This window comes from Anastrepha ludens, chromosome 4 (genome assembly GCF_028408465.1).
Source record: "Anastrepha ludens isolate Willacy chromosome 4, idAnaLude1.1, whole genome shotgun sequence".
Lineage (NCBI taxonomy): Eukaryota > Metazoa > Arthropoda > Insecta > Diptera > Tephritidae > Anastrepha > Anastrepha ludens.
The window spans coordinates 27,822,598-27,846,815 of NC_071500.1; the positions used below are offsets into that span (position 1 = coordinate 27,822,598).

Sequence of the window (24,218 nt, forward strand, 5' to 3'; positions counted from 1 at the left end):
GATAGCGGGCGCCCGTGTGTATTTCTACCATGAAAAAGTTCCTCATAAAAACCCTCTGTTATTCGGAGGCGGATTAAAACTGTAGGTCCATCCATTTGTGAAAAAAATCAAGACCCACACCACAAATCGGAAGAGGAGTTCGTTCAAAACACCCAAAGGCGTAAGCACCAATTTTGTATATATATATATATATATATATATGCGTATATATATATGTATATAAATTCAGGCAGTAAAATATATGGATAGTAAGTTAGTAAGTATAAAGTAGTTAAAACATTTAATAAAATCTGCTTTGCATGAATATCTTTGGTTAAAATGATATAAAATAACAATGTATTTGAAGAGATAAAGGTACATAAAATATAGTTGCGTCCGAAATTCTTCTTCTTGCTCCTCGTATTAATGCTGGATATTCGCGATTACATGCAAACAATATTTTGACTTTAGTCACACGGTTGCCAAGTCATATTATTAACGATGTCAGTAAATTCGTGTCTGTTTCTCGCAGTCTCTGTTAGTTTGCCAATTACTTTGAGACCTGACACTCTCGTCAATGTCGTAGCAAACGCTACGATATGCAGATACTCGCTTGTAGAGGGGCGATGGTTGTGATGCTAGTTGTGTTCGATAACAAAATTAGCCATCAATCCGTAATAAAAAATTATCTCCCCAAGAGAAGAAAAAGCAAAAAACGTACGGAAAATTTGTAATCACTTGCAAAAATCGGTAGAAGCAGAGATATCAGCTGATATGGTTTATAAATTTTCGTTGTAATAAAAAAATTATCATAAATATGCTTTATACCCTCACTTTTTGTTGTTAAATTTATCGTTACTGAACGCAAAGGCAGAAGTATATAAAATACCAGATTCACCAAAAAATTAATTTCTTTACAAAAAGTACAATATTAGCTAATAAAAGTCATATATTTTTGTGATGGATGGTTTTTGCTGACTAAAATTTCTTCAGCCAAAATGAGCGTCTGTCTTGCAGCGAACTCTTACTTTTCTCTCCCAATTCTTATGGGATGTATAATTTTTTGGCGTTATCAAACTCTTACTTGAAACATTAGGAATGACTATTACAAATTTTTATGTTATCGAACGCAACTAACTTTGACATCAGAAATGTTCGATTTTTGTACCTTCATGTACCTTTTTTTCGCTAGTTTCCGCTGCATCTTGAGAATGTACTTAGGTTTGAAACAATCTTTAAAAGTGCAAGTACATATTAAATATCTAAGCATATAATGCCTAAAAACATTTTTTTTAGTTATCTTAATTTCTTTCTATGTTAAAAACTAAATATGACGAAATCTTATTTCATGTTCTACTAAATAATACAAATAGTTGCACCGACAAACTTGAAGCCTGGCGCCAATTCTTAAACCTACATTAAAATGCACAGTTTAATGATTTTTTGTGCGTCGTGCACGATCTCATTTCTTAGCTCAATCGATGGATGTATGGCGTTGGTTTACATCGATCAGATAAATGTTTTTGTGGTTTTGCAGCACAAAGTCAATGAACGCATTTATCGGTCGGATATCCTCCAGCGTGGTGTTATTCCTGTTCGACCACAGAAAGTTTGGACCAAATACAATAGCCAAATTCGAAGATGTCATTTTGTTTAGGTCCTCACATTCCATAACCTGTAAAAACAATGAAAACAGTAAAAAAAAAAAGCATGTACATAATTAGATTCAATTTGTTTTTGTAATGATGTACGTAATTATACACATAATTTTTGACTTACGCGGACTAGAAACTCTACTAAGTACTTGAAAAGCTCATAGTTTTCTTCAGGTAACTTTTCTCTAATTAGCTGCGTCACATTACGTGATCGCTCCTCTTTTGGCCAATCTGAAATTATAAAATCGAAATCAAGTAAATGTATTCCGTACATTCCTAATACGCACAAACCCGCCTACCTAAGAAACTCGTAATGTCATCGTATAGCTCGAAAGTGAGTAAAGGTTCGCTGAGATCGCGTAGAAAACTTTTTAACAAGCCGGCAATTACGTGCACATTGGTTTTTGACAAATCCACGTCTTCGCCACGATTCACACGTTCCTTTAATGCAATTATTTCGGTATGATTGCCTGACCGACGAAATATGCCCTCTGTGTCGATCATACCGGTCATAGAAAGCGAGTCCACACATTTGCGTACTATTGGTGGTATGGAGTTTAAACATGGACTATTGGTTACAATAAATTTAAGTGGTGCGCCAAATTGTGTTGTATTGGCCATTTGTCTTCCTGCGCTGCTGCTTCCACTGCCGTGGCCGTAGCCAAAGCTGCCCGAATAGCTTCTACCACGAAGGTTTAACTGTTCATCAAAATCACAGACACTATCTGGTACTTTTATCTTTGATAGACCCAATGCTTGGCGTAATTCATCCAAACTAGATATATATACAAGTTTTTGACGAAACTTGTCGCTGATGAATGGGCTAAAAAATTTCCATACAAAGCGTATAAATAATGTGGGATGCACAACGTATAAATTTTTGAGATTCTTGCGAAAATTGCGATTCAATTCTGTATATGAATTCCACAGCAATTGCGCTGAAGGTTTGCTATCCTTCCTTAGGCCTTGATGAAAGTAGACGAGAATGTAATCATTTTCCACAAATGGTTCAATTTCTTTTATAACATCACTGGAATTAGAGACATATTACTGAGAGCATATAAAAAATGTCAAAATTAACAAACCAGATGAATTTTTCCATTTGTGATTTCTCTGGAAATCGTGAAGCATAAATTGCAAAAATATGTCTGCCCTGCTTGTCAGTTCCAAGAAAATCGCATATATTTTTAACGTTTACAATACTTTCCGACAGTTCCTAAAGATTAGAGAGACATGTATACGTTTCTAATTTATATTGAAACACAAATATTTTGCTATAAGTAACGAACCTCTCTCAACTGATCTTCAAAATCGTCTTCCAATGGATTTACTATTTCTGCTGGCTCAATCTCCTCCCCTGAAAATTTTATATATGCATTTTGTATATACATTTTATTTAATTAGAATCAACTGATACCGACCCACCTTCAGTCAACACAAAATCATCAACCATAACATCCTCTAAAAATATATAATTAGACATTTTTTTCAGCAATTGTATTTATATTTTGAGCTTTTGTTTATGCTGGATGTGAACTTACTCTGTAACGGTGCTGGTGATAGTAATTCTGTATCATCAAACTCTAACTTAGGTTCAAAATCATGCAAATCCGACAAACTGGGTTGAGGCTCATCTGAATTTTCGACAACTGTATTTATCGCCGGTCCTGCATGGGAATACAAACGTATTTTCATAAAAAAGTATATATAGCTATGTAAAATACTAATCTTACAATTAATTTTTAGCCTTTAAGCGGCAAGAAATTTTTATATTGGTGATTAATAATCAATGAAGAGAAAGTTGTTGATATAATATCAATAATAAGTAGGCAATTGTCTTTGTCAATATATTTGTGATAGAAAAGAAAACATATTATGTAAATATAAATATGCATTTTGTTGAAAGACTTTTAGGGTTCTGTAAATAAAAACAGTAAAATTCATGTGCATGCATTTATGTATGTACGTACATGATAAGATTATTCACAAACATTGCAAGTACGTACATTTTTAACATCTAGCCATGCCCAATACAAGTACCTATTTATTATTTTAATAATGTATGAAAGGGATGCAGAAACTTGCAGATTACACACATAAGCTTATATATACATATTTAGTCCTACAAAGAATGAATTACCTCTTTAGTGTTTTCAAAGCAATACAAGCTAAATATTGAGCTAAGCTTTTGATTAGGTGTTTGTTATGAGTAATTTTATCTTGTGGGATGCAGTTTTTGTTTTAAGCCAAAAAATTCAAAAGCAAAATAGTACACACACATAACTGTGAAATGACTGAGTATACGAATCACTTTTCATGCTTTTTAATTAGTATTTCTAAAGCCACCTTACTTACCAGGAAGACGAGAAGTATGGATATTTCCTATCGCGGGATCCATTGCCTTTGGCTTTGGTATCGGCGTTTAGCCTATAGCTATCTCTTTAATTTTTAACGAGGCTTAAATGGTACTTAGTTACGTTCCTTATTGACGTGCTGTAAATAATAAATACACATGAATGAAACATACGCAAGTAAATTGTGCAAATGCGATAAGAATTAGTCTGCGGACAGATATTGGCGATAACCCTGCTCGTACCAAAGTACATTTTCAAGCATATGTTATATGAATGTAAATATATATCACTATATCTATGTAAATACTATTTGCAAGACAGCTAATAGGTAATTTGTAATTATTACTTGTATTTACAGGCTTACAACCGTAGGAGGGGCAATTATGGTATGCACTGAGTCAGAGCTACATATATTGCCAATACGAATATGCTACTGTCTGTATTTAATAGATAACGATAAATATAGTCATATAGGCAAAAGTTTGTTATTCCACCTTTATTCAAACATTTCTTTAAATCGATGACGTCATGTTACTTAACGTTCCCCCCGTTAGCCAACGATCTAGTGTTATATCTATATATGTGATTTTTCTATTCAAAAATAGTGTAGGCTCGAATATACACTTTGATGCAGTTCATTAAACATTGTTTGGCCTTGCAATTTGTGGTCCAGGTGACCTTTATGCCATTATTGCGGTTGAATGCGCAGTTTCATGACTGTGTTTTTAAGTTCTTATAAATCACTTTGCTTATCAAGTTTTGTTGCATACGTATTTTGCGTTGCCGTGGTTTTTATGGAGTTGGGTGTTTATATTTGCATTGGTTTTCGATCTAATGCACCAAAGACTGATATTAAGGCAGATGTATTAATAAAAATTTATATATTTATGAGAAAGTATGAAACTTAGTTGAAACACTACACTATTTTTGTTGATTTGTTGAAACAGCAGTTAATTTTACCTTTAGCTTTGCTTGTTTTCCCTTTTTCACGATTTGACTTTTTAACTTTATCTACGCCTTTGCTTGGTAAATTGGGATTTAACAGAATACAGTGTTGTATCCCTAATTTTGGGCTTCAAATGAGGGATAAATTGTATACACTTTTCCCTACTACATATGTGTATGTAAGGTACTTGGGTTGTAAATATTTATTTAATTGTATATATTCACACATATACAGGTAGATATATTTTTATTAAAAAATGCAGTAGAATTTAATAAATCTCTAATTTAAATAATAGGAGATTTGTCGTGGTATGATTTCTTTTAATTTTAGGTAATTGAAAATGGTAAGGGCACATAAAAAAATGATCAAGGGGGTACAATCGATACATATCGACTCCAATACTAATAATCTGAAGTAGCGAAACAATTATTTTTCTCCGTTCAAAAGTTACTGACCAAGAACACATTTATAATGTTGCACCATTGAAAAATTAAACACATGAAAGTAAATACACTTATGGGTTAAACTTCGCCAGCCTTGAATTTTTTTGATAAATTTTTTCATATGCCCAATTTTATTATACTCGTAACAAGCTAAAGGTTATGACAGAATTCATACAATCAATTTTTTTTATTTTGTTTGTGTTTTTTTGAAGGTTGAACCTCCTTATGTTAGTGATTTACTTATTAATATTCCTCTTCACATGCATCATCCTCTCCCCTGATTTTGGGAATCTGAAAGTATACCTATTGACTAATATATCCTGCCAGGTCTTCAAGCCGCCGTGTTCCAAGCATTACCTTGATTATGATTTACCAAATTAGTAAATTAGTCTTTGAAAACATTTAGACAATGACGAAGGCACTGAGATAATTCTGAATGTATTATTAAAAAATGTGAATGCGTTGCTTTTTCCTTTGAAAAACTCTTGCGTGTAAGTATCAAATTACAATTCAGACAGCCATAACAGATTAATCATTTGGAACAAGAAATGCATTACATTGGAGGGCACACCCAAAATTTGGGGATGTTAACGGTCGGTATTGGTGGGTCATCGGTGGCCGTGGATTTAGTGGGGATCGTTGGAGATACCTCGCAGTGAAAAAGCGAAAAAGGCGAAATAAACGTTCACTTTGGAACACAAGTCATTTATGTCATTGTCCGACGCCATTATCGAACAAACATCACTATAGGAGACCATTGACCATGAGACCAAGGCAGCCGGTTCTACGATACTGGAATGACTCGAATTTTGACAGTAAACTAGCCCTTTCTAGTGAACCGTTACCACCTCTGATGGTTTTTCTGGTGGTTGGGGGATCATCCAGATGTAGAAGTTGAAAAGCAAGGGTTGAAAGGACAAAGCGAAGAGCGACACCACCCTGCAGTACAGTTAATTTTATCATGCTCTGTTTTGAGCTTTGATCTCGAAAAATGATAAGGGTTATTGAAAACTTACAAGATAAACCAGAACATACATAATAATTAGTTTAATTATATCCATAATCAATTAGAGTAATTTTTGACAGCGGCAACTCTGTTTTGAGTTGAATTCGCTCTGACATTTGTCAAGTCCGAGCACCGGAGGATGACCAGAGCAAACAGCAGGTGAACAGATTTGGCTATTTTTTACTTTTTGTAAAAATGGTAAAATATATATTTTGCTTAAAACCTATATTGAATTGAAAAATGATTATCTTTTTATGGATTTTATTACTGTTGCTAATACAAATTAATTAAAGGTTTTCTTACAGCTTCGGTAATACAAATAAAACAACAAGAGTGAAGAACCATCATTTGGAAGTATAATTGAACTTTGACACATTGACTCGCTTACATAGGAAAGTGACCTCACTTTCACCATTAATTTGGAAGATTGACGAACGTATAATTATTGTTGGATTTTGCAATACAAAATAATGGCTACAAAACGTCGGCCATTGCGTGCGAACATGCCCGGTCCGAGCTCCACCAATATGAATTTCAGACCGGGCGGTCCAGATGTGAAAAGATCGGACGCTAAAGGTACCCGACCTACAGCCCCGCCCAGCAGTGTTAGGGAGATACTTATTATGATGATTATGCACGCATGCAAAAAGACAATTTTCTTTGATACAAATCTAAAGGTGGCGCTATATCTGGGGAGTTTGTTCCTGGTGTCGCTGATTGGCGATTTTATACCATTTCCGAAAACGTACTTTGCACGTTCGGATAATTTATTCAACGTTTATTTTGTGAAAGTTGGTTGGGGTTGGACTTTAATGCTAACCGTGCCATTTCTTGCCATGACATCGTACACATTGTGCTGTGGTGATATGAAAAAGATGCTGCAACACCACGTTCCTCGAATAGCTATCGCTACTTTCTTTTGGCTATTCTGGACTAAAATGTTCAATGTAATTGAGACTTCATATGGCCGTTGCACAGTTAAAGGTAAATTATTGCATTACTCAAGATTTAAGGAAAAATAATAGTTTAATTGCATTTCTTTTTAAGGGTTTGGAACGAAATCAACTTGTCTTAAAGCGGGCCATCTATGGAACGGCTTTGATATTTCAGGTCATGCATTTATTTTAATACACTCGAGCCTAGTTTTAATAGAGGAAGCTCGCCCTATCATTAAGTGGGAGTCTATTAAAGATTATCTTCGCAATGAAATGCATGATCGTAGTGTGTCGGAACATTCAAGCACAAACCCATTGAGAAATCTCTCTGAAGAGCAAATCCGCAACCTTAACTTTCTTTATGAACGATTAACACCAGTCATACGGACATTGTTTATTGGCATGGCAACGCTGCAGTTATTATGGGACGTAATGCTAGTTGGTACCATGCTTTATTATCATCACATGGTAGAAAAAGTAATCAGCGGTATAATTGCCATACTTACGTGGTACTTTACCTATCGCTTTTGGTATCGTACGGATTTGTTACCAGATCCCGCTGGTAGTGGATCATTTTTTTACCAACGAGAAAATAGAGATCCTTTTATTTATGTGCGACGTCCGACGATGATGACAACGGCAGGACCTTCCACCAGCAGCAGTAGCCGAGGTAATACGACTGGTGGGACCACCGGACTGGCAGCACCACCTACATTTATGGGTATGCCATTATATACTAATACACGGACGTCAAATGCAGCTAGCACCAATAGTCAAGTCGGTGCAAACAACCAAAGCGTGGACATAAACATTTAGCGACGCACTTAGATTGTTAAAAGTTAGATTTGTTTGTAAAATAATTATTTTTGTTCGTCTTTGTTGTTTAGGATTAAGATAAAAAATGTGCGGTAAAAATGGTGAACATGGAGGCTTACTAGAAAGGTAACGGCGAAGCTGTTGTACTCATTAGTGCTAAATTATATATGTAGATTTTTAAATTGAATGTAGTGAAACCTATCCTACATTACAAAAAAGAAATAACTTCTATTTTTTCTACGCTTAAATTGGTTATCAACATAAACTTACAACACTGTGTGTTTTTATTGGAGCTTGGTTAAAGTAATATGTAAATACCCCATTTAAATTTTCCTTTTTTAAATAACAAGGGTAATAACATATTTTTATTGAATTATGTCTTTACATTTAGATTTACACCTATTTAAAATAATTATTTTTCAAAATATTCAAATTGTTTTAATTTTATTAGGCCTGATAGTTAATATATTTTCGCAGCACTCACTTTAACCTATGAGGGGCGGTCTCACTTCCTGTTGCGAATAATCGACATTTTTCTCCTTTTGGTGTCTTCGGAGTTTACCTTTATTATTTAAAAATAATAGTAACTGATAGATGACTGATTCGGCTGTTATTATCTTAATGGATTCCACGTTGGTCGAATACTGATGATCTTAAATTGCAGATAACGCTCACATCTACTTGTAAAACTCTATTCAATTATTTGTGTGCAAGAGCAGCAAACATAGCCATACCTAGAAATCCGGCACCGGCTCCAATCTTATAATTGGCCGGCGTATTCTGCCAAATGTCTTTCAGTATTTTAAAATTGCTAGGCATTAGTTTCTGATAGGTAGGACGTTTTCTGAATCGCAAAAAATAACTCTCTACGTATGGCATTTTACCATATGACCAGTAATAGTTTTCGAAACCCAACTGATACAGCCGATGCAATAGTAAACCAAAGCTCACGTCGGCTAAAGAATATTCGTTCGAAACCAGCCATTCACGTCCACTATTCTCCTTAAAATCATTATCGATGTAACGCAAAACATTATGAACAGCATCAAGTATTTTCTGAAATTCAACACGAGATTGAACCATCCGCTTGCGCTTATCTTGGATATCCAGTTTGCGTAATAGGCTCGCTTTATTGGTTTCGGCTTCATCAATCGATTGTTTTAGTAATTCATAGACTTTCTCATTATTCTCTGCAAACAAGAAACAGGTATAAGATGTAGGAAATTAATAAAATTTATTAAACTCACTCAAGCACGATTTACGTATTGGACCAATAAAGGGTGGTTTCGGTACCAACTTCAGGTCCTCATGGATGAAAGAGCCCAAACTAAGCGCACCCACCGGCAATTGACTGATTATACTCTCGAAGAATTCCATTTTCTTGAATTCATCCACATTGTTGCCACGCGGCTTCAGAGCGCTATGTATACCTGTGAAGAATTAAAAACTCCTATTGTCAAGATTAAAGTACTCTCATTGAATTGATTTACTTACTTCCTCTAAATTTATTTTCCACATAACCGATAATGTGACTCGAATCTGGTATAACAAAAGCACCATCCTGTAAGACAGGCACATCTCCCTTTGGATTGAGGTTGAGGAACCATGCTGAGTACTGCTCGCCATTTGCTAAGTCGATGGCATATGGCACAAAGTCGATATTCTTTTCGTAAAGTATTAGAATAACCTTAAAATGAAATGTTTATTTTTAGTACACTGAAAAAGGCGCCAAACCGACAATACCATGGATATATGAGTAGTGCGATGGATATTTAATGTATCTGCTAGCTAATAGCTTAAGGGGTTAGGGGTAGTCAGAATTTTCAAAAAATTGGATATTGTTTTTTGCATTTTCTTAAAGTATAATATCTTAAAAATATTGTGTGAAAATTTTAAGTGAATCCGACAAATACTAGTTATTCAGCAATTAACAAAGGGCGCTCAGGTGCTCCGGAGCATTCGAGAGCAAGTAGACGGATGCTGCATGTATGAAACTGGCAGATAAGCGCGCTTACGATAACACTCGAGAAGGTAGAATGCTACGTAGGCAACAGCAAATCGATATTTTGGAAGCTTCTATGACGGCTTAAGAACTATTATATGGCCCAGGAATAGATGGCCCAGTGTAAGTAATTAAATAATTCGTATAACTCTACGAGTACATAAATTGATAGCAAATCTTTAAATGTGTGTTTCTCATAACTATGTTTTTTGAACTGGTGATCACTGTAACTTAAAAACTGCCTACCAAGCAGTTTTCAATAAAATGTATACTTCTTCTTTTTCTTAATTGGCGCGATAACCGCTTACGCGATTTTGGCCGAGCTTAACAAAGCGCGCCAGTCGTTTCTTTCTCGTGCTAACCGGCGCCAGTTGGACACACCAAGTGAAGCCAAGTCCTTCTCCACCTGATCTTTCCAACGCAGAGGAGGCCTTCCTCTTCCTCTGCTACCACCAGCTGGTACCGCATCGAATACTTTCAAAGCCGGAGCGTTTGTATCCACTCGGACGACATGACCCAGCCAACGTAGCCGCTGGATCTTTATTCGCTGCGCTATGTCTATGTCGTCATAAAGCTCATACAGCTCATCGTTCCATCGTCTGCGATATTCGCCGTTGCCAACGTGCAAAGGTCCAAAAATCTTACGCAGAATCTTTCTCTCGAACACTCCAAGCGCCGCTTCATCGGATGTTGTCATCGTCCAAGCTTCTGCGCCATACGTTAGGACGGGCATGATGAGAGTCTTGTAGAGTGTTAGTTTTGTTCGTCGAGAGAGGACTTTACTGCTCAGTTGCCTACTTAGTCCAAAGTAGCATTTGTTGGCAAGAGAGATTCTACGTTGGATTTCAAGGCTGACATTGTTATCGGTGTTAATGCAGGTTCCTAAATAAACGAAGTCTTTTACAACCTCGAAATTATAACTGTCTACAGTGACATTTATTTTTGCTTAAAAGAAATTTTCAAAATGGACAAGTTTATAACAATAAACGGAAAAGGTAATAATCTATTTGGTGAAAATATATCTATTAAGCCGTGTGAAGATTGATTTTATTACTTTTAATAGGAGCAAAAGAAAATGCAGTCGAATGCGTGTGTTCTTCGGAAAGCGAAGAAGAACGTGGTGGCAAAAAAGCACGTATTAAAATATCTTCAGTGAGTGAATTCTTAATTCTTATATAACACATTTAACTATTTTATATTTGCAAAGGTATGGAAATATTTTAATAAGTCGGATGACAAAAAACTGGCAAAATGTGTTAAATGTGCTCGTGAGTACAATACTAGTGGCAACACTACAAATTTAAGAGACCACTTAAAAAGGATGCATCCAAATATTGAAAAAGATGAAGATGAGTTTTCAACAACTTCGTCAAGCTGCCGCACAAGTTCTCGGTCAGTGAGTTCTTTTTTTAAAAGGGCTATAGAATATGATAGCTCTTCTCAAAGAAAAGCTGACATTGACGTTGCACTAGCAAGTTTGATTGGTGAAGGAATGCAACCATTTAATCTAGTTGAGGATACTAGTTTCCGCAACTTCGTCAAAGTCTTGGATCCCAGATATGTGTTGCCGTCCAAAAATACATTGAAAAATGTTTTTGTGAAGAATATGTATGACGAAAAAAAAATCAAACTTCAAGAACATTTGAATGCAGTTGAGCATGTGGCAATCACTACGGATCTTTGGACGTCTGCCGCAAATGAAGCATTTATAACATTGACATGTCATTTTATCGAAGAATCGTTTGTGTTGAAGAATGCTGTACTGCAAACAAAAAAATTAAATGACGTTTTGAACCACAATGCACAAAACATTGCAAATACAGTTTCTGATGTGCTAAAAAAGTGGAACATTTTTAATAAGGTTATCTGCATCGTTACTGACAACGCAAAATCAATGTTAAACGCATGTGATATATTGAAAATTGCACACTTACCTTGCGTTGCACATACTTTAAATCTCGCTGTGCACGACGCTTTGATGCTGAAGGCGGAGGATGGATATTTGAAGCCTATTATAACAAAATGTAAAAATATTGTACACTTTTTCAAATGCAGTTCTATTGCGACTGAAAAATTTAAAGAAGCGCAAAATACACCAACACCATTGAAATTGATTCAGGATATGCCCACAAGATGGAACAGCACATATAATATGCTAGAGAGATTGTTAACTTTACACGATGCTGCCGCTATTGTTCTTTTAGCTATAGGTAAAGCTCCTCCACCTCTTTCTGCTGATGAAAAAAATTGTGTACGCGAAATAGAAAATCTGCTTCGTCCTTTCAATGAAGCTACAAAAACTTGCTGTGGGAACAATGTCACCTTGTCTTTGATAATACCCATTGTGTATGGCCTGTATCAAAGGATGTATGAAATTAAATGCCAAATAGAAACAATTGAAGCCATAACTCTATGCGAAAACTTAATTGAAGGACTGAGAAAGCGAATGTTTAAATATGAAACACGAACTGCTCCACGATTGGGGTCACTTCTCGACCCTCGGTTCAAGCGTGAAGGATTTATTTCTAGCAGCAACGCAGAACAAGCAACCATTCGCTTAGATAATGAAGTTATGAGTCTTCTCGAAAATGAACCGCCATCTTCAACTAATAATGCACCACCAAAAAGTGTTTCTCTTTTCGCATTTATAGAGAAGAAAAATGCGGAGAAAATAAAGTCGAAGAAAGCGGATGCCATCATTCTCAGGCGTCAATATTTAGAAAGAGAAAATACGGCAGAAGATTCAAATCCTTTAGATTTTTGGAAGGTAAACTAAAATTATGAATTAAAAAAAAAATAATATGTAAATATAATGAATTTTTTTTATTTGTAGGTAATTGAAAATGATTTTTTTCCTTTAAAGAAGTTGGCTTCAAAATATTTATGTATACCGGCCACATCAACTGAATCGGAAAGAGTTTTCAGTAAGGCCGGTTTAGTTATAACTGAAAAAAGAAGCCGCATAAAAGAAAAAAATGCAGATATGCTAATTTTTTTAAATAAAAATACTTGGATTAATTAAATTTTTGTAAATGTTTTTTTCTGTACTCTACATTTAATTTTTATTGAACGCAATCGATACTATTGAAAGTCTAACACTATCGGCACTATCGATGGTGAGAAAAAATACTATCGTTCACTATCGATAGTGACTAAAATACTATCGCCCACTATCGATGGTGCCGACTATCGATAGTTTGCCACCACTAGTTGTCAACATATCTTTGAAATACCGCGTCAATTGTTGTTTTTTTCTGTCTATATTCACGACACTTTTCTGCATTATTTTTCGGCATAATTGCGGTAAATATTTAAAAATGAAAATATTTACGAATATAAAAATACGGACGCAATACAGCACACGCGGTTGCTATTATGAGCGTCGTAACGCGTATAATACACAGACGTACTAACATACACGCAAACATTCGTAGGACGCTTGGTTTGAATTTTTTATACATATGTATGTATGTATGCTATACTATGGCCTAGCCTATGTACGTACATACATATTTGTGCTCTGAACTTCCAGCAAAACAATGCTTATTAATATACACATATGCATCTACATACAACCGCACACACAGGCCACTCACTTTATTCCTGTAAATGCGTATGTCGTCCAAAGCTAAAATTCTATGCCTAGCGACTACAAGAACAAAATGCATTAATAGGCGCAGGCGTAGCGGCCATCATCCTGGTTGCCATAGCGCTGAACAGTCGCGGCGGCGCCGAACAGTTTCAACTATTGTACTGTGCAACAAAAACTCATCATCAAAAAATTGATTTATAAATTCGAGCTCATAGTTCTAAGAGCAAGTACTTTCATTCATAAAACGAGCCGCCCATATGCTAATTTTCTCGACAATTCGAAAATAGTCAATATTGGAATATTTCGCGTAGAATTATTTGCCAATATTCAATTTTTGTCAAGTCGAGTGCCCGCGGCTCCGTAAATATGTTTGCACCCATATATGTATGTAAATAATATATATGTTTCTAAATGCTCGACAACCGCAGCTGCCTGTTCAAGGTTACTGTACATTAGGCCGGGTCGATTTGTGGGAAGGCAAAAAAATCGCCAATTGCTCTGTGAAAATCATATTCTAGGGATCAGAATAAGAAATTTTGCCGAAGGAACCATACCTCTAAAACGATTTCTGATGTCCCCCAATATGGGTCGAACTTTTTAGTTTCTTTTCCATAACTCACATTCATTCATTTACATATGTTCTGACTAAATAAATTTCTTAAGAGAAAAAATAGATAATATTATAAATAAATAAAAATAAAGAAAAAACATAGCCATTTAGGTGATTTTTTCATGTAAAGGCCAAAAATGGTGATATTTTGAAATTGGGGGACATCAGAATTCGTTTTAGAGGTATGGTTCCTTCGGCAAAGTTTCTTATTTTGATCCCTAGAATACGATTTTCATAGAGCAATGAGCGATTTTTAAATCGTCCTGCTCTACTGTATATGCAATGCTGTGCCTATGAATGCGCGCTGGATTTCTTGAGAAATGTTACCGTATGTTTTGCTGTGGCGAGGCACATATGTACATACACACAACATATATACATATATCCGCATATATACATACATATAATATATATAATTATAAATTCACAAATTTAAATTTGCTTATGCCATCCTTCTGTGTGCCTGGTAATGAAGCATTTTCTATACATACATATATATACGTATATCTTTTTTCTTCTTCTTTTTGGTGTCGCTTTTTCGTTTCATCGAGTCTCAAATCACTCCCAACGACTCTAAAGAAGTTTTCACTTCAAAAAATACTGAAAAGCGTCATTTTTTCGGTACTCTGACTACCGCTAACCCCTTGAAATATTCTCTCAGAGAACATACAATATTTTTTTGCTTGACCGAATATTCATGCCTTATAAAGTACAGCCCTTTCTTATAATGGCCAATCCAATCTAACCTTGAACAGGGTGCATATGGTATTTGAGGACATGCATATATATGACTATAACTTCCCGAATCCTTTATTTTTCTTTTTGCTCTTTTTTGAGACAAGACGTGGAGGTCTAGAACTTAACTCAAGAAATCAAGAGACATGAAGTTGTCGTCGCATTATGTGAAAATCACACCGATATAACTAGAAACCTCTATTTTTCGCAAAGCGCTCGCACATGCGTTCATAAGGTTCGCCGTGCACTGGAAGCATCAGGTGGCGATACAAAACACACGAGGAACGTTCTGTAGAGTTTATTCAACAAATGCAAGCGATCATTGACGAGGTTCCTTCAAAATCTATGAGGGCCCTTGCGAGGGAGCTTACTATTTCTGAGGGTTTTATAATTCGAGTTATTCCTGAAGATCTCCGGTAAAAAGTCTGCGTTATGCGTAGAAGACAGTTTATGTGGGAGCAAATACGAGATCAAAACTATTCTAAACAATATTAAACACCCTGAAACGCCTAAGATGTTGACGAAAAAAATTTGATTAAGACCAAAAGACCAACCGCGGAAATTACTAAAAACACTTATGGTTATGTTCTAATCCTACAGAGGTTCTTGTTATCATGCACACGAAGTTTGCTGACACTTTTATGTTTTATGGTGTTGTAAGCAACAAAGCAAATTTTTTTACTCAAGGATTTGGAGCCAATTTTGCTGCACATATCTAGGTTCTAGACACAGTAGTGAAATCCTGGATTGGGAGTGTACATGGTAACAGCCCATACATCTTTCAGCAAGATTTTAGCAAGATTATCATCCTTTACACACAGCGATGGCGCCACAAGATTGGATGGCTGAAAATTCCCATGGCCACATAACACCGAACTTATGGCCGCCTACCTCCCCAGACCTTAATCCCCTGAATTACTACGTATGGAACTCAATAACCACCTTCAAAACACCATTTCTTCTCTGAATGCTGCTATTAATACCGTTATGGTCAATATGAATAAGGAGTATTTGATTTGGGCATCCAATCGTTTCCGAACCCGAATCGAGGAGGTTATTGCAGTAAGTGGAAATTTTATTGAATGGTTATAGGTATCATGAAGTTTCATTAAATTTGGTTCAAAAAAATTTAATTAGATTTACTCTCAAGTTGTCTTCAAATACCTCCTGTGCGGTATATATTTTGCCCATTTAGTTATAGTGTGATATAAGATTACATTTTGCGTACCTGTATTCGAAGCTCTGCCGACCACTCGGACAAGCCTCAATAACTTTTATTAAATCCTTCTCTAATTTAAGCGATCAGAGTTTTTCAAAATGTTGTAAACAATTTCTGCAAACTTGTGTAAGTTACATTACGCCACTCAGGCGTTTTGTTTTCAAACTAAATTTTCCACAAAAATTTCTTCGAAAATCATTTTATGTGTTTAGTTTCAGAAGAGTATCTCTATCAGTGTCCCGCTCTGGCACTTCTATCTTTATAAATGTACTATAGTTCACAGCATCTGGTTTCACAATATTCTAAAATGGGGATGGAAACTCTTTTAAGAACAAGAACAAAGATTAATCTTCTCACAAAATATCCCTCTGAGATTATCTTCTAAATATTTTTATTTGGTGAAATATGGTAAAGTTGGTTCGATTGAATAGGAAAATGTTTTACTATTAGTTGAATCGGAATAGCCTGAATTCGTATTGTCACAGCGTTGGCATTTCTAAAAGATGCCTAGGAAAGTTGTCGGGTTTTACAACAACAAAAGTAGCTGTGTAATAAAAACTGAGTAATGAGCAAAAATTAGCACCAGTTGCCCGATAAATATCCTTTCCCCAGTAGTGAAGACACATGAGACCCTCCTGCTCCCTACTACTCTTTATGAAGCACTGGATTTATTGAAGGCTTTCGGTACAATTAGCCATGCCACGCAACTAGATCATATTAAACAGTCGACCTCCCACCAGGACTGAAGAGATCAGTAATATTTTGAGCTCAAAATTTGTCAAGGATAACGCAAGGAGTGCCTGTTGGACAAAGGAGATCAAACTGCAGCTGAAGATTAAAGATGACGAAACACCAATACCGAATGTAAATAACCCCAGACTACCTTCGATAGTTTGCTCTCTTTCTCGGCGCGTACAAACACAATTGTCACTATGCCCCAAACCGCAACCAGCTCCTTAAATCGCTAGCCGATTTCACTGGTGATAAGCACAAGTAAATGTTGCTGGCGACATTTAAATCAATTCGCCGACCTGTTCTGAATTATGCAGTGCTAGTGACGCGGAGTGCAAGAAGTATCAAACCTGACAAAATACCGCCATCAGGACAGTCATGGGATGCCTCCCTTACAACATCTTCATAGCGAGACTCCGATGCTCAAATTAAGGACCGCTCGGCTAGAAATTCCTGGCAAGGAACCGCACTGTAGACACTTAATGGAGGCTGAGTAACCTTCCATTCATGCAAGGAGCCATTTCTTTGACTACACTGACGAGACCTGGACCAAATACACCTACTGGACCAAAACGTTTATATTCAAGCCTTAAACGGAATTTATCGGGAATCTAGCGGGATGCTGCCATCCAGTCCAACCACCACTTATTACAGATAAAGAGCTTCAGCGGCCTTGTGAGACTCGCGTCATCTTAACATATCTTGGGTAACCTTCTATCTATCCAGAATCGACCCAGACGTACTCAACATATATCGAGCATGTGAAACGACAGTAACCACCCATTCAGGTGCCCCCTGAAAACTCCTCTATCTTTAGACCCACTCATCAAACAGCAAGTTTCTTGGGACTACCGTTAGATGAGATAGACGACGACAGCCAGCGACTACATCGTACCGGAAGGGTTTAATGAACTGTGAACAACAACAACAACTCCAGTTGCTAACACAAAACATTCTTGGCTATAGGGCAAAATTTGTTTGAATTTTATTCACTACTGTATTCTATTCTATGCAATGATAATAAAGCTGGTTTTGTACGAGTAATCATGCGTATTTTAAACAGTTCAAATCATAACATCGAAAAACGTATGTAATTAATTTAATGGGAAGGCAATTACTTCTTATTTGCTGAACTTTGAGCAATCAGATATTTTAAAATTGGTGTGAGAAGATAGCAATGATAAATTATTTAACAAAACACAACTGCAAACATTTTTTTTTGGTTATTTATTATTTTTTCACTGAGCATAATAAAAATAGAAGAGTGAGGCGCATTATTATCTGTCATGTTGTTGTTGTTGAAGTGGTTGAGTATTTCTACTATCCTAACTAGCGACCAGCACTGTTTTATTTACTACCACTGTTCTCGTGTGATGATATCTTCTTTTTTTTGGTTTCTAAGTCAGATCCATTTTGTGAGATCCCAGTATAGCACCAAATTCTTTATCTCGATATCTCCATATCTGAGATCTCATTAATTTGCTGTAAGAAGGACTTACTGAAAGAGCGAAGTCGTGCCCTGGCTTGAATGGGGACACCATTTTATTATGATTTCTTGCTTGAATCTTGATTTTTCCTTGATTTTTTTTAATGAAAAGTGAATTTCTAACAGAAGATATACATAAATGACTAATATTTGTTTAAAACCTGCATTAAAAGCTTGCAATTAAGTGCTTGACAGGCGGAAAGTACTAAGTCGAGTTAAATATTTTTCTAAAAAGTCCACAATTATGTACATATACATATATGTATATAATTATGTACACAGTAGATACATTAAACTTATTATAAATTGTTTGCTTTGTGCTAGATATGATGATGTGAGCAGTAAACGTCTACTCACAAGTTAAACAAAAACTCACACATTCAGTATAATTCCGAATTCTATATTCTAATTAATTTATTTGGTCTCTAAGCCATTTTTCCCACTACTAGCTAGGTAGGTGTGTAATTATATTAGTTTACGGTTAATTTGATTATTTTCAATTGCTAACAGCGGCTTGTGTTTAAGTGCGAAAATATGAATGAATCACATGATCTGAAATTGTACCTACTTTTTGCGAGTGGAAATTATATGGATGAAAGTAAAGTATCAAGCTGTCATCTTTAAATTGTGGCGCCTTAAACTCCTTCGGTGTTGTGGTTGCAGATGGCGTCAATAATGTCTGGGATGTTGCAGCTGTTTCATTAGTTAATGCATTCATTTTTGAGTATTTTCGTTCCCAGAAATGCTAAATATACCAACAGTTAGATATATTAAGTTTGAAACGCTTACGTTATTTGGTTGTTCGTTAAATAAAACGTTAAAAATCACAAAAACGATTTATTTAAATTTTGTCACATGCTCGGCTTTACAAATTTTCGGGTACACGATATCTATAATGTTAATGTATGTATGTATTCGAACACATACATGTGAAATGCATGCATCAACAGATTTAGACGACAATAGCAAAAATGAACTGAGCGCGTTCGAAATCGGTAGTCGACTGCCGCGGGCGGTATCAGAATTGGCTTACATACAAATTATACAGAGAAGTTAAAAAAGTTAGCTAGTACCTTTATGTTTTCGTAGTTGTGTTAATATGCACACAAATACCTAATTCGTATACACATACATACATGTGGTTGAATAGCTTGCGTGCTAAAGGGTTGTGGAACTGGGTATATGTGTGTAAATAGCTCGATTCTCTCGTTAGTAAACAATTATTAGACAAGGTTAAGAGTTAAAATAACACAGAGATTTTGAATGTACAAAAAGAGGATTTTGAAATTAATGGCAAACAAATTATTAGCCTCTCTACATTCTTACTTCATAGAACTTTGTAAACAGATTTTACAGAGATACTAGAAAGTAGTATTATTCCAAAATAGAGGTAATAATTAAAATTAAGAGGAAAGAAACGACTGACGAAATTTCTTTGCCTTAGCCAAGGCATATTAAGTAGTAGAGCAAAAGCAATAAGAGCAATTATTTTTTTCACTTTTGGTCACTAAAATGTCAACAAAATATATAAACAGAATATGACTGTTTAGGGTAATTATCCAAGATTGGCAATTTCGAGACAAACAAATAGGAAAGAAGCACAATTGCAACCTTGCTGCTGTTCCCTATTGAATGTGCATTGATCTTAACTGAACGGAAAAGCGATTTTATATTTAATATATATAATCAAATAATGTATTTATTTTTGTGATCTGTTGCACACATACCTACATATGTATATTAGATCATTGATGATGTTGTAGTTTTAGCATAAACAACTCCAATTACATTGATCATCATTATAGAATCACCGAACTTCTTTTTCGGCTTTCGCCATGTTTGGCAACAAAAGTTCAGCTCAGTTTCGGTTCTACTTCGGCAAAAAAAGGCGAATATCAGGCGAACAGCAATTAACATTTTTTTGTTAAAAATTGTATAAACTTTTAGTTGTGTAACATTTTCTGTTAAAAAAGTGTGGTCACTGCTGCAACCTGCACCGCTAGCAAGGAGAAAATGCTGATAAACTACAATTTAAAATTATCCAAAGATGAGTATTAAATTATTACTACATGTAAAAAAGTTCTGTTTATCTTAGTTTTCCATCAAAACGGCGCTTCAATCATTTCACCGTAGTTTTCCAAACATATGTAAGCATGTATGTACATACAAACATATATATATACTATGAGCTGAAATTAATGTGATTGAAACTTATGTACCTGTTTTACTTTTTTGTATGTAAAAATACAGCATTTTAAAATTCATTGCTTGTTTATTACTGGAACCCCTTGAAAATTTATTCAACAGGCTTCGGCCGAAGCTTGGTCTTTCTCTACTCAACAGAATTGGTAGAAGGACCCTCATCTCACCAGTTAATTTTATGGCTATATAATTTTAAAGTTATAAAAATAATCAGATAAAGTCCTTTTAAATGGCATGCCCTTTTCGTATTAAATAAAAAGCTATCGCTGAAATAGCAATAGACAAACCTCTTGATGATGGTATACCTAAAATAAAAAAGTTGACTGTTGAAGTTATGTTGTTCTTTAACCGCATAAAACGTTCGCCATAAATTTCTAAGGGAATGCTGGTGAAGTGACCGCACATGTAAGTCTAGGTAGAACCAACTGTTGTGGAAGCGTGAATTTACTCTCTATTTCTTTATATGTAACTTTCAATAAATTTACAAAAAAGAACCAAAGAGTTATAGAAATAGCAATAGACAAATCCCAGGGTGTGTTTTTTAACTACTGGAAATAACAAATTCGTATTTACCAAGTTTTATTCATACACTTATTTCATTATGCACATAATACTAAAACTATATAAAATAATAATATTCCGAAAATAATTTTACAAACTAAAAATAATGCTGCATTGAGAAGGTTAAGGTTCTAAAATAAGATAAATAGCGCAATAAATTGAAAATATAAAAAATTTACATAATTTTTGCGTTGAGGCTAATGACTATTCATTCTACTCTTTTGCTTATTAAAACGATTTTTCACTTTCTTTAATTGTTGTCGCAGAATATTTATAAAATCGTCAAATGATCTGCCCTCTCCATACGTGGCTTCTATAACACAGAAAAGTTTTGTTTAAAAATTGAATATATGCACACATTATGTGGGCAATTTTAAGTAATCAACTACCATAAAGAGCATCCAGGCAATTGTTGAATGATTTTAAAGACTTTTTGCCCTTTTCTCCATTGTAATTATACTCCATTATTATTTGCTTTCCAAAAATAGCGTCAATACCTTTTATCTGTCCCCCCGTTACTCTTCTTAGAATACCTATCTGTAAAAGAAAAACTTTATATAGGAATATGATTTCGTATTACATATGTAGGAGTTGATTTGAGCTTTTGAACTTACTATTTCTGCTTTGTTTTCTCCCATTAATAGCGTTTCTAGCTCTAGTAACTTATCTTCTGCTTCTAATGGAAATTTTATAGGGGATACACTTGACATTTCACAATTATGTCGTAATAGAAAATTATTTTCGGCAACAATTTTTACTATTTCTGTTTGTCGCTTTAATAATTCATCCATTTTATTTTCGAGTGTTCTTTGAATAGCTCCATCCTTGCCAATTTTTGAATACGTGTTTTTCCTTTCTTTATTCTATTATTGGATACTAAATTATTAATAGGAATGTGCATAAGCTGCAACTACTTACTTCTTCCTCGCTAATCGTTTCGAAATGAAGCGGTCGAAGCAAGCCGTCATCATCACTGTATTCTATCGAACATTGCGTCCCGGCATTGGTATCTTCTATTGATTCTTGAGATAGAATTATCACCGAAACGTAAAGATTGTTTTGCTATTTTCAACTCACCCAATTGCACATCAGACTCGAATGTGTCATCATCACTCAGCAACTCATTTTTGACTTGCGTAACCGTAGTATCAAAAGTAGTGTTATTGTCCGACCCTAAATATATTTGGCAAAACTGCTGCATTGACTCTACACATAAACTTTGAAATTGGTAAAATTCATTGACTTTAACAAAGCAATTGTGGCATAGATTTTTAGGATACTTATCCGTCTGCTCGATTTTAAGAGATGTGCAGGCGGTTAATTTCTTCGTTAAATTTGTTGTTTGAAATATTGGATAATACGAATTAGTTATGGAACTGCTCGCTATGTCTTTATCAAATTTTTGTAAGCACGTTCGGCAAACCGTGTCAACATTTACATGGCACTCCAATGGAAGCTCTATTTCTTGCTTGCATTTTGTTGTATATTCAGGATTTGAGGCGTCAACGTTGGTATATGTTAAAATTGTTGAAAGCGGGTATTTTTCTTCCTCTTGAATTTGGTTATGAGATCGTTTTTTAGCTTTTCGAATTTCTTGAGTGTATGTTTCCGGTTCCTGTGATGGAAGGCCTTTCACATCTTAATAAAAAGGAAATAAAAAGAGGTGTGTGTGTCAGCTCCGACACGCGACTGGAGTGTACTCCTTAAGAACGATTACCGTGATATTTAAAAATAACGGTTTCAAAGAGCTTAAAATACGTTCACATATGCATTAATTACCAATAAATCAACAAAATTAATATACCCGTTCACATATGGCAGATACCTGCAAAATTGACAATCAGCTATCAATACTGTTGTGAAAGGTTTTTCTTCATAGAAATTATTTTGGTGGAATATTTCGGTGTTTTTGCTTTGTTTTATTATTTTCATCTTAACGATATGATGAAAAGACAAGGAGAAGGATTAGCTAATTTAATTGCGCAATTCGCTGCTAATAAATAAATTTAAATTTTTCCAGTAATATAGAAAAGGTCTTCATTTACTCCTTTTGCATATTAAATATATTTTTAAATATCACGGTAATCGTTCTTAAGGAGTAAACTCCAGTCGCGTGTCGGAGCTGACACACACACCTCTTTTTTTGTTGTGTAGAAAGTAATTCTACAGTTTCAATTACCGCTTTGTGCTGAATAATTACATGACCTGCATCAGGACTTAATTGCATCGATGATGCTGTAACTACAGGTGCTGGATGCTCAGAAGGCCCCGCTTCTTGCCTCAGAATAATTTCAGCAAAATCAGTATTTATCTGTGCTGCCAGCTTTTTCTTCAACCTATATTGCCGTCGGTATTCAGCTCTAGCCTTTTTGGCGGACTCATCACCGTTATCGTTTTTTTGTTGTTTGCGACGTTTATATTGACGCTGCCGTTCTGCACCAGATTTTGGAGCTGGACGTGGCGGCCTGATGACATTGCTGCTAATAGACAAATGTAATTACTATCAAATTCAGAATAAAAATTATCAAATCGCATCAGTACAATCTATATCGTATAAAAACATAAATTACATACCCTACCTACAAACCGCATCCACGAGTTTTTGAGATTGGTTTTTATCATCATTTGAATATTTATTTTCCATATCTCAAAATACGACGTTGTGTTCACTTCACTATTTGTGATATTTAATATAAAACCACTAGAAATAAACAGCACAATTTACAAAAGGCACAAAATGCATAAATGTTGAATTAATTCTTGTTTCGTCCACACCGCACGCTGTAGTCGATTACATCCAAGGCGAATTTATTACCTTATTATTATTATAATAAATTCACCTTGATTACATCGCACCGGGCCAATATCAAGAGCTTGATACTGAAAAATGATGGGTGTTGTACATCGATGTTCCGATCATCGATTATTTTCCAGCTGTGCAATTT

The 24,218-nt window shown here is 35.2% G+C and overlaps 4 protein-coding genes across 16 annotated transcripts; 1 reads left to right on the forward strand and 3 right to left on the reverse strand.

The window, feature by feature from the left end:
• Nucleotides 1-253: 253 nt before the first annotated feature.
• On the reverse strand, nucleotides 254-5,042 carry LOC128861343 (rho GTPase-activating protein 68F). 5 transcript variants are annotated; one of them, XM_054099418.1, is made up of 9 exons: nucleotides 4,949-5,042; nucleotides 3,990-4,127; nucleotides 3,176-3,301; nucleotides 3,060-3,095; nucleotides 2,924-2,991; nucleotides 2,720-2,850; nucleotides 1,934-2,664; nucleotides 1,759-1,865; nucleotides 254-1,654 (listed from the first exon to the last, which is right to left on the reverse strand). In XM_054099418.1, exons 2-9 carry the CDS (start codon nucleotides 4,030-4,032, stop codon nucleotides 1,454-1,456), a joined length of 1,443 nt encoding a protein of 480 aa, XP_053955393.1. In that variant the 5' UTR covers nucleotides 4,033-4,127; nucleotides 4,949-5,042; the 3' UTR covers nucleotides 254-1,453. The 5 variants fall into 5 exon arrangements, with proteins under 5 accessions (XP_053955393.1, XP_053955395.1, XP_053955394.1 ...); XM_054099420.1 differs by lacking the exon at nucleotides 4,949-5,042 and adding an exon at nucleotides 4,759-4,935; XM_054099419.1 differs by lacking the exon at nucleotides 4,949-5,042 and adding an exon at nucleotides 4,483-4,935.
• A 1,410-nt stretch (nucleotides 5,043-6,452) lies between these two features.
• Nucleotides 6,453-8,561, forward strand: LOC128861347 (acyl-coenzyme A diphosphatase FITM2). Of its 4 annotated transcripts, none has more exons than XM_054099431.1 (3): nucleotides 6,453-6,542; nucleotides 6,689-7,367; nucleotides 7,431-8,561. In XM_054099431.1, the coding sequence occupies exons 2-3, from the start codon at nucleotides 6,854-6,856 to the stop codon at nucleotides 8,132-8,134; spliced, it is 1,218 nt and encodes a 405-aa protein (XP_053955406.1). In that variant the 5' UTR covers nucleotides 6,453-6,542; nucleotides 6,689-6,853; the 3' UTR covers nucleotides 8,135-8,561. The 4 variants fall into 4 exon arrangements, with proteins under 4 accessions (XP_053955406.1, XP_053955407.1, XP_053955403.1 ...); XM_054099432.1 differs by having other exon boundaries at nucleotides 6,472-6,542; nucleotides 6,677-7,367; XM_054099428.1 differs by having other exon boundaries at nucleotides 6,474-6,581.
• LOC128861348 (ganglioside-induced differentiation-associated protein 1) lies at nucleotides 8,463-19,531 on the reverse strand. Of its 2 annotated transcripts, XM_054099433.1 has the most exons (6): nucleotides 19,438-19,529; nucleotides 19,079-19,255; nucleotides 9,629-9,821; nucleotides 9,382-9,564; nucleotides 8,869-9,324; nucleotides 8,463-8,811 (listed from the first exon to the last, which is right to left on the reverse strand). In XM_054099433.1, exons 2-6 carry the CDS (start codon nucleotides 19,226-19,228, stop codon nucleotides 8,753-8,755), a joined length of 1,041 nt encoding a protein of 346 aa, XP_053955408.1. In that variant the 5' UTR covers nucleotides 19,229-19,255; nucleotides 19,438-19,529; the 3' UTR covers nucleotides 8,463-8,752. The 2 variants fall into 2 exon arrangements, with proteins under 2 accessions (XP_053955408.1, XP_053955409.1); XM_054099434.1 differs by having other exon boundaries at nucleotides 8,463-9,324; nucleotides 19,079-19,531.
• A 1,609-nt stretch (nucleotides 19,532-21,140) lies between these two features.
• LOC128859718 (uncharacterized) lies at nucleotides 21,141-24,155 on the reverse strand. Of its 5 annotated transcripts, XM_054096751.1 has the most exons (8): nucleotides 24,089-24,155; nucleotides 23,853-23,974; nucleotides 23,453-23,753; nucleotides 22,351-22,888; nucleotides 22,192-22,295; nucleotides 21,888-22,136; nucleotides 21,663-21,810; nucleotides 21,141-21,586 (listed from the first exon to the last, which is right to left on the reverse strand). In XM_054096751.1, the coding sequence occupies exons 2-8, from the start codon at nucleotides 23,915-23,917 to the stop codon at nucleotides 21,471-21,473; spliced, it is 1,521 nt and encodes a 506-aa protein (XP_053952726.1). In that variant the 5' UTR covers nucleotides 23,918-23,974; nucleotides 24,089-24,155; the 3' UTR covers nucleotides 21,141-21,470. The 5 variants fall into 5 exon arrangements, with proteins under 5 accessions (XP_053952726.1, XP_053952727.1, XP_053952728.1 ...); XM_054096752.1 differs by having other exon boundaries at nucleotides 23,453-23,750; nucleotides 23,853-24,095; XM_054096753.1 differs by having other exon boundaries at nucleotides 22,192-22,286; nucleotides 23,853-24,095.
• Nucleotides 24,156-24,218: the final 63 nt, after the last annotated feature.